Raw genomic sequence first — 9,663 nt, 5'->3', positions numbered from 1 at the left:
CACTCCCCAGCTTCACAGTGGGCTTTCTCGGGACCCAGCCTCAGAATCCAGCCTGCTCCCTAGTGGACGTCCTCTTGCCAAGGACTGAAGAAAACCAAAGCTTCCTGTCACACTGGCTGCATTGGGAAAGTCTGGGGATTATCCCAGTCCCTCCAGGTAAAGTATAAAAGAAAAGCCACTGCCATTATAGCAAATGGAGTCAAGGCTAGACACCTAGAAGAACTTCCTTCAGCACAGGTTAAACAGGTCCTGCAGAGAAAATGGACTTTCAGCTGTGGGAACAGGCTATTTCGACTTAAGAAAGACATTCTTTTTCAGCTGTTAGACTGGGTTTGGAAAAAAATGACCTTTCCAAATTCCAGGTCTCCTGGGGGTAGAGGGTAGGGCCGCAGATTGCAGGTGCCCGCTACCGGGGAATGGGCGCCCTGCCAGGGAGGTGGAAAAAACCGGCTCTCCTTTCTCCCCAAGAGTTACGCTGCCCTTGCGTCCTGCCCTCTTTGGACTGGAGAGCGACTGTCCTAGGCCCCCGGCTGCGGGCCGGCAGGGGAGGAGTTAACGCAGGAGGTACTGACTGGGCTCAGTACCTGCCGCCGCCGCCGCGGGTGGGAGGGACGCGGAGCGCGAGCAGCCTGGGCGCCAGGAGCGCCCCAGTCGAGGCGGGCGCAGCGCGGGCGGCGGGCGGCGGGCGGCTGGGGCTCCGCGCGGCCGGGGGCGTCCGCCAGGGGGCGCGCCGCGACGGGGCGGGCGGGGCCGTTGGGTCTGGAGCTGCAGCCCCCGGGACGGGCGCGCGCGCGCGGGTCTCCAGCACATCTGGGCCGGAGCGGCGCCGCTGGAGCCGCGGGGGGCGCCGAGCGCGGATCCGGAGCAGCGAAGCCACCGCGCAGCTGGGCCCCTTCGAGGCGCTCGGGGCGCACAGCTGGGACCTCGATCGGGGGCCCGCGCCGCGCGCAGCTGGACCGGGGGCGGGGGAGCGACAGCTGCACAGCTGGACCGAAGGGGGCGGGGTCGGTCCAGACGCCTGTCAGAGGGGAGGGCCGCGAGTGGCGGGGACCGGAGCATGGGACAGCGAGCCTGAAGAGGCGGGGGCGAGGAGGGGGCCTGGGACGCAGAAAGGAAAATAAGCGAGAGAAGAGGGCGAGAGCCGAGGAAGAAGATGCAACTGACCCGCTGCTGCTTCGTGTTCCTAGTGCAGGGCAGCCTCTATCTGGTGAGTGGTCCACGGGGAGCTGGGCGGGGGCGCGGGGCGTGGGGGCGAGCCCAGAAACTTTCTGCCTTCACCCCGACATCCCAGGGCCGGAGGGGAAGGCTGGAGGCGGGGGGTGAGGGCGGGTCCGAGGCGGGAGACTGGACCAAAAGGGTTAATAGGGGCGGGGAGAGGGTGCTGGGCTGGCCCACCCACTCCGCTGCCGCTGGCGCGAGGTGCGATCGGCGCTAGGGAAACGGCCGGGGACCGGGTCGCCCCCGGCTGCCGACCCCTGCGCGGCGCCCCCGTGCTGGCGGAGAGGGTTGAGGGGTGGGTTGTGGAGCTGGTGACTTGTCTGGTCAGGGGGGCATGGGCCTTTCACCTGACTTCGTGGACCCAGAGAGCCCCGGGCTGCGGTCCCCCGGCGCGCAGAGCCGCGCGGGGCACGGGGAGGCCGGGCCCGGTCCCTCCCGCCCGCCCGCCCGCCCGCCCGCCCTCCGGCTCCCTCCCTCCCCGCCTGTTGTTTTCCTCTCCTCTCCCGGCTGCGCGCGGCCCGAGCCCCACAGGACCCGACAGGCGGCTCCCGCCCCGGGCGCTCGCGGCAGCTGAGCCTGGCGCCCCGAGCCTCGTCCCCGAGCTCTCACTCGCGGCTTCCCCGCGGCCCAGGACGCCCGGGAACCCCACCCCGGCCCAGCCCAGGGCTTAACTCCCCTCTGCTCCAGCGCCCGTCGCCGCCCGCCCCCCACCCACACACACAAACACAGTCCTGCGTGTCAGTCTCACAACTGGATTTGCACCTTTCCTCAAAACAAGAACCCCCTTTGCCACCACCCCTATCCCACAGAGTGCACGGACCCTTCCCTTCCCACATGCCCCCCTCTGCTCTTCTCTCTATCCCCAGCTATTCAGGTGGGACCCCAAGGGCCAAGTGCACACAGGTCTGAGCCCTGAGCCTTGCATGTCCCCCCCTCCTCTCCTGGCTGCCCCCCACCCCAGCCCTGGGTGCTGGCGGGCAAGGATAACCTTGAGTGTGATGCCAGCACATATCCGCAGGCATGGCCAGGGCCAGAACAGAGGCCTCAGGACCCAACCCTCTTTGGAGCCCTCCAGTGCCAGGCTCACCTGGCACCCCTACCCCCACCCCTGGGTCACCAGCAAGTCCAGATGCTGCCCAGCTGTGAGCTGGTGCCCTGGTGCTGGTAACAGACACACAGGTGATAGCTCTCTTTCAAAAGCTGAGCAAACACACGATGGGCAGCTGTCCTTGTCACCAACCCGATGCCCTGAGAGCTTCCCTGTGACTGAGCTGGGTCAGGCCCTTTCTGCTGGTCCTCCGCTCAGCTCCACCAGGAAGTCCCCAGAGATTGCCTGTTGCCATAGCTGAGCCTGCAGAGGCAGGAGGAGCCTTGGCAGGGTGTTTTACTGGAGATGCTGGGTGGGGATGGGGCTTGGATAAACCCCCTTTAAAAGGACACGTCTGGCCTAGGAGGCCAGGTGTGTGCAGTGTAATGGAAGGGCTGACCTGGCCCATGTGACCTTAGCCTTGTAGTGATGCGACCTCTGAACCCCGGTGTCCTCATCCGTAAAACGAGAACCACAAGAATTCCTACCTCAAAATGCAAGGGAAGTCTTGGCATGTCATCATCAATGTTCCAGAGGGGTGCCTACTTTCCATCCCCTTGGCCATCGGGGATGTGGAATTGGCTCCAGGTGTCCTCCTCCCAAAACCTAAATTACATTTGAATTGAATTTCACTGGGTGCTGGCTCTCTTTGTGTCTGAGGGTAGAAGCCATCAACTGGGGCCTCTCCCAGGATGGGATGGAGCCCTCCCCCATCAGCCTGGGCATTGGACAGAAGCAGGGATTTTGCCTCTCTTATCAGTCAGAGGGCTCGCAATACCGAGATGAGCCTCTGCCATCAGATGGCCCCGTCCCATGATCAGGAGCTGGGCCTCCTCCATCACACAGGGGGCTCTGTGGGTCTCTGGTGCTGTGGTCCACAGAGAGAATTCTCAACCATCCTTCCAGGCTTTGAGGAGAGGCCAGAGGAAGGACAGTAGGGCAAGGAGGTGGGAATGACCTCATCAGAACAGGAGATGGGACTGTGAACTCAGCTGAGTGCACACTCGGCCCCCAGGGTAAGTAGGGGACCCCTGGGTACCAAGTCAGAGCAGAAGGGACAGGGTCAGAGATGATGCCGGTGATGGGGTAGAGTGGCCTACACCTCTTGGGTCCTCTGGAGATAGGAATCTCACTCTGCTCCCAACTCCCTCCATAGGTCATCTGTGGCCAGGACGAGGGTCCCCCCGGCTCAGAGGGCCCTGAGCATGATGACCACGAGAGCCAGCCCCGGCCCCGGGTGCCTCGGAAGCGGGGCCACATCTCATCTAAGTCCCGCCCCATGGCCAACTCCACCCTCCTAGGGCTGCTGGCTCCACCCGGGGAGTCATGGGGGGTCCTTGGGCAGCCACCCAACCGCCCAAACCACAGCCCCCCACCCTCAGCCAAAATGAAGAAAATCTTTGGTTGGGGTGACTTCTACTCCAACATCAAGACTGTGGCCCTCAACCTACTCGTCACAGGGAAGATCGTGGACCATGGCAATGGGACCTTCAGCGTCCACTTCCGACACAACGCCACGGGCCAGGGCAACATCTCCATCAGCCTCGTGCCTCCCGGTAAAGCTGTGGAGTTCCACCAAGAGCAGCAGATCTTCATCGAAGCCAAGGCCTCCAAAATCTTCAACTGCCGGATGGAGTGGGAAAAGGTGGAAAAGGGCCGCCGGACCTCGCTCTGCACCCACGATCCAGCCAAGACCTGTTCCCGAGACCATGCTCAGAGCTCAGCCACCTGGAGCTGCTCGCAGCCCTTCAAAGTCGTCTGCGTCTACATCGCCTTCTACAGCACAGATTATCGCCTGGTCCAGAAGGTGTGCCCAGATTACAACTACCATAGCGACACCCCCTACTACCCTTCTGGGTGACCCTGGGCAGGCCACCAAGGCCAGGCCAGGGCTGGAAGGGCAGGTCTGCCCATGCAGGAAGCCATCTGTCTGGACACTGGGCAGGGAAGGGGAGGGTCCTCAGGCAGGGAGGGGGATGGAGAGGAGAAGAGCCCAAGAGGGGCCAGGGCCAAGTTTCAAGTGGCAGGGAAGGGGTCCCAAAGGCTGGTCCCCACCTGAGGTTGTGGCGCGACTAGCACACAGGTGCACTGGAAGAGGAGTGGGTTCCTGTGTAGTCTCAACAGGCAGGGAGACCCCTGGGGCAAGTGGACCAGCGTGGCCCCAGGGAATGTCATGGAGAAGAGCCCAAAGCCTGGGCTCCTGCGCTGCCATCCAGAGAAAGGACGAGAAGAGGAGGGATTTCATCAGTGTGGACACCATGTGGGCACCTAGGATGACTGAGACAAGGATTCCTGAGAGCCAGGTGTCGGCCATGGGCTGTGGCAGGAGGAACCCTCCAGCCCAGCCCAGGGGGCAGTCCTAACCCCTTGTCCTGGACTGAGCATGGAATGAGGCTGTCATGGTGACCCTTGGGGGCTTGGAGGTCTTGATCAATAGAGCATCTGCCCCCAGCCAGTCTGCCCCTCTCCAAAATTCCCTCTCCTGTCAACGTTCCCCCCGCCACCCACCCTCTGCTGATGGCACACCCGTCCTTGAGCTGAGACAAAGCAATCATGGTCCTCCTAGCACCAAGGCCGTGGTTGGAAGCCCATCTGTGCGCCCTGTGCCCCTCCTTGACCACACCCCTTGCTGGCTCCACTGGGAGCCTCCTTGTCTTAGTGAACGGTCCCGTCCGCTCAATAGTCAGCCTTGCCTGTCAGCTCTCCCAGGAGTGGGACAGTGCCACCCTTTTGGGCCAGTGGGGCTACCAGCAGCTTGGAGCTGGGTGAGGCTGCCCTGGGGTGCTGGGTCTGTTCCATAGTGTCTGTCTGTGGGAGGGGGGAGGGAGGGAGATCTTGTGAAATCACCTTGATTGTTGGCTTCTTGTTCTTGAGGCAGGGAATAAAGATTTCCCCGGGGGGCACTGAATTCTGAGTTGTCCAGGGGAAAGGGTCCTTCCCATCCAACCTTCCAGCCAGCATTTCTTCATCGGTTGCAGGGCATTTCCTGGAGCTGGAGCTGCAGGGCTCTAACAACTGTTGGAGCTGAGGTTCACTAAAGGCTTCCGGGCTTCCATCTCCAGCCCCCTTCTCAGGCTATCACACCCAGCACTGAAAAGCCAGAACGACTGCATTTGGCATTGGTAGGGGTGGGGGTGGCATCTGCACAAGTAGCCCAGAGAGGAAGAGCTAGCAGGTGGATTGGGCCAAATAATGGTGTATCTTATAGCCCTCCATGACTCACCACCTGGGTAAGCCCTGCAGGGCCAGAGGCCTGGGGCTGGGGGCTGGGGGGTGCCCTGCTCTGTCGTTTGCACTATGGCCTTGGGCAAGTCTGTTCTCTCTGGGTCTCTTTCAGTTTCTTCCTCAATAAAATGAGGATCTGGCCTAGCCCAGTGGTTCTCACATGTGAGTGGGCGTCAGAATCACCTAGAGGGTGTGCTGAATCACAGATGGCTGGAACCCACCTCAGCTAATAATTTAGTAGGTCTGCAGTGGGGCTAAAGAATTTGCTAGAGTGAATGCCCAGGTGAAGGTGGATGCTGCTGGTTCAGAGGCCACACCTTGAGAGCCACTCAAATGACCTCTAAGTTCTTCTATGGCTCTGGCTTACTAGGATGAAGAGACACCACCAATGCTCCCTCCCAGTTGTAATTTCCATCTGCTTCTCCTGGGGAAAACCTCACAGAATAGGGGCCTTTCTGAAAATTACAGGTATTGGGTTTCATCTGACCACATGCCGGTGAGGGAGCAGGCCTGGGTGGGGACATAAGGAGGCTTGGAAGGAGCCATTCCTTCCCACTCAACCCCACCGGAGAGGGCCTCAGACAGGCTGGCTGCTGGTGCACCTTGCCAGGGAGGTTGTGGGGCCCTTTTGGACAAGGTGTGGGGAAGGCTGAAAGCCCCACTGTCAGATCACACACCCTTCACTGGAGATCATCCACCTCTGTTCTAGGGAGGGCAGTGTTTAGGTCCCCTGGGTCCCTTTTGGTTGGGTAACCACAGTGAGGACTGCCCTAACATGAGATTAAGGTGGTCTCACCACCCTCAGTCTCCCTCCACTGCCACCAGCACTGAGCAAGGACCAATGCCCCTCACAGACTCCAGAGCAGAGCTAGATGGGGCCTTAGAAGCCACCTTGCTGCAGACCCTATTGTATGAAATGACCTGGAAGGGGAGAGCACTTGCGCTCTCGCTCCTGTTTCAGCGATTTCCCCAGCACCATGCTTCCCAGGGCCATCTCTCCTGAGCACTGGGACACACACCACCAATTCTCCACCCACCCACCCATGCCACTCTCTCCCTTCTCACCCTGGGGACAAGGTGGCTTGGGCCAGGGGCTTGGGTCCTGCCATGGGGGCTTGGAGCTGCTGGAATCTGAAGTGTTCTCCCACTGTGGACACCCATTGGACACCATCTGAGAGCATCTCCCACAGCACCCTGAGCACTGTCAGAAGAGAGGGAGGAAGCAGCAGGGCCTGTGTCTTGAGTCCTTGCCCCATCTGGCCTGGCTGAACCCTCAGCAGGACCTGGGGGCACTCTGACCTACCGCCTCCTGCTCTTCCCCTCCCGTGGAGAGCCAGATGCTGCAACAGCTGAAGGGCCCAGCCTGCTCAGCACAGGTCTGCCTGTGCAGGGGATGGGTTCATTTTAATAACTTCATTTCACCTGCACACTCTGCCGCTTTGCCCTTTCTTTTCTGCCTTCCCCAGTAGCCCAGCTGCCAATCTCAGCTAGGATCTTGTTAACAGATTTCTTTCTCATCTTAAATCTTTGGAATAGCCCTTTGGTCCCTGCTATTGCCATCACCAAGTACTTCCTGTGCCCCCTTGATCCTCATGAGTGTAAGGCGTCCATCCAACAGCTTCTGGCTAAGAGGCCACCACTCCCTGCCTCCTTGGTGAGCAACTTCTATGGCATTCCCTGGGGAGATGGACCCCCAGTTACCACAAAGTGCTTGGCGTTCCTGACCCATTCTTGCTATTCAAGCATGCACAAGAGAGCAGATTCCTCGGGAAGGAACTGGCCTCTTCCCTCAGAAAGAACATCTAGATCCTCATCTCCACCCTGAGTCCTCCCCTACAACTGCTCTAGGCAATCTGGAATCTCTTCAGACTGCAGCGGCAGGGCTGCTGGTCCCCACGGTCCTGCTCTGGCAGCACCCGCCTAGCTGGGGAGCTGGTGCGCAGGGGCCTCGCCTTCCCCACCAGAGGGAAGCTGCTGGGACAAGCCTGCCGGGCTGAGCAGGCTCCTTGAGCACACGGCCTCTAGCTCCCCATCAGGCTGGGGAACCCCTGAGGCCAGGCCCATGCCTCCCTCATCAGACTGAGGGCCCCCTGAGGGTAGGGCTGGGTGGCCCCTTCAGACTGGCGAGTTCCTGAGAGCAGGGGCTGTGCTTCCCTCATCACATTAGAGTCACCCTGAGGCAAGGACTGTAATATGGACGAAGGGGGAAAGCTTGTTCTTTTCTACGTGTCAGCACACCTGGAGGCTGCCTCTGTCCTTCAGCTTTGCACAGACCCGCTGTCTAGTCCTTATCGTTCCCATCACTAGTGGGGTGAGTCTTCCCAGCAGTCTGTGAAGCGAACAAGAGGGCATAAATGTTAGGCCAACTGGCAGCAGTGCTGAGTCTTTCTCCTGATGAAGCTTAAGGCAAAAGTGAATGGATGTCTGGGTCCCTCCTCCCTCTCCCCCACCCCCCATTCTCTTGTTAGGATGAGCAAGCGGGAACTGAGTCACCCCCTTCCCATCCTTGGCAGGAATGCTGGTGGCCTTGTGTATGGCAGGCTCCTGGGTGAGGCCCATCGCTCAAGATGCACAAGGGGGGTGGGTGGATATGGAACCTGGGGGAAGAGGGCTTATGGGGATGGAGGCAGCTGAAGGTCAGGGACCAGGGACCTGGGTCATCAAGTGAGTATGTGTAGGGAGTGTGGGGAAGCAGTTGCTCTGTGTTGGGAAGTGATCCAATGTCATGGCTGGGAGTGGGAGAGAGAAATGTTACTTCCGAAGACTCTGAGTCTTATGGTACTGCCAGGAGAACTGGGGGCTGAGTGGCGAGGAGAGGAGCCACCAGCCCCACGAGGCAGAGGCAAGATGGGGTGGGGGCGGCACCTGCTGATTATGCCAAAGTCCTGGAGTGGCAGCTGCCACCATCACCAAGGCACGAATATCAGAGAGGACCTGGTGCTCATCAGTTGGGGGGGTGGGTTCTGGTTTTACAGGGGACCCCGTTTCCTGTGGCGCTGCCAAGCTCAAAGGCTGGCCTGATAATACAAGCAAAGGAAGCCTAGTCCAAGGGTGCCCAGTTCATCATCTCAGGATCACTTGGCTAGGTGGTATCAAGGGACAAGGTGGCACGTCCTGAACCATAGAGGCTGCCAGTGAACTGGCAGCACAGGTGATGCAAGAAGATATACCTGGGCTCCAATTCTGGACCTGTCATTAATTAGCTGTGTGACCTTGGGAAAATTACATAACCTCCTCTTTACATAAAAAACTAGGACTCCAACTATCTTGGAGCATTGTTTTAATTAAATTAAATTAAATTAGTTACTCAACAAATGTTCCTTCCCCCTACCTGTTTTTACCTGTTAACTTCAGCCTTGCTCCTGGTGTGGATAGGTAAAAGGGCCCCAGGCTAGAGGTAGGAGATCTGGATTCCTGTCCTGTTCGGCTCCGTGATGGCAGAGACTTTTAATTGTCCCACAATATCCATCTCTCCTTTCTCCACAGTGATGGGATCCTCAGTTTTCACCCGGGCACCAGAATGTGCCTGAAATACGTACTACATTTCTCAGCCTTACTTGCACTGAGGTATGGCCATATGACTAACATCTGGCTAGTAAGTGACATGTAAGCTGAAAGGTTATATGAAAGCTTCTAGGAATCTTTTTTTTTTTAAGATTTATTTTTTATTTATTTCTCTCCCCTTCCCCCTCCCCCAAGTTGTCTGCTCTCTGTGTCCATTCGCTGTGTGTTCTTCTGTGACCACTTCTATCCTTATCAGCGGCACCAGAAATCTGTGTTTCTTTTTGTTGCGTCATCTTGTTGTGTCAGGTTTCCATGTGTGCGGCGCCATTCTTGGGCAGGCTGCACTTTCTTTCTCGCTGGGTGGCTCTCTTTACGGGGCGCACTCCTTGCACGTGGGGCTCCTCTATGTGGGGGACACCCCTACGCAGGGGACACCCCTGCGTGGCAGGGCACTCCTTGCGCACATCAGCACTGCTCATGGGCCAGCTCCACACAGGTCAAGGAGGCCCGGGGTTTGAACCGTGGACCTCCCGTGTGGTAGGCGGACGCCCTATCCATTGGGCCAAGTCCACTTCCCTCTAGGGATCTTAAGACAGTTGATGTACACTCTTTCCCCTTTTTCTTTGCTC

General features: G+C 59.1%; 1 protein-coding gene across 1 annotated transcript; it reads left to right on the top strand.

Moving 5' to 3' along the window:
• Positions 1–1,047: 1,047 nt before the first annotated feature.
• Positions 1,048–8,845, top strand: NXPH3 (neurexophilin 3). The gene is made up of 2 exons (XM_004446587.5): positions 1,048–1,207; positions 3,462–8,845. The coding sequence occupies exons 1-2, from the start codon at positions 1,154–1,156 to the stop codon at positions 4,164–4,166; spliced, it is 759 nt and encodes a 252-aa protein (XP_004446644.1). The 5' UTR covers positions 1,048–1,153; the 3' UTR covers positions 4,167–8,845.
• The last annotated feature ends 818 nt before the right edge of the window (positions 8,846–9,663 follow it).

The sequence above is a fragment of the Dasypus novemcinctus genome, chromosome 21, assembly GCF_030445035.2.
Source record: "Dasypus novemcinctus isolate mDasNov1 chromosome 21, mDasNov1.1.hap2, whole genome shotgun sequence".
Classification (NCBI taxonomy): domain Eukaryota; kingdom Metazoa; phylum Chordata; class Mammalia; order Cingulata; family Dasypodidae; genus Dasypus; species Dasypus novemcinctus.
This window is presented reverse-complemented; position numbering and strand designations above follow the sequence as displayed.

Coding starts and splice junctions, on each gene's coding strand:
- NXPH3 (XM_004446587.5), top strand. CDS start 1,154: ATGCAACTGACCCGCTGCTGCTTCGTGTTCCTAGTGCAGGGCAGCCTC. Junction 1,208..3,461: donor TGCAGGGCAGCCTCTATCTG/GTGAGTGGTCCA, acceptor CTCCCTCCATAG/GTCATCTGTGGCCAGGACGA.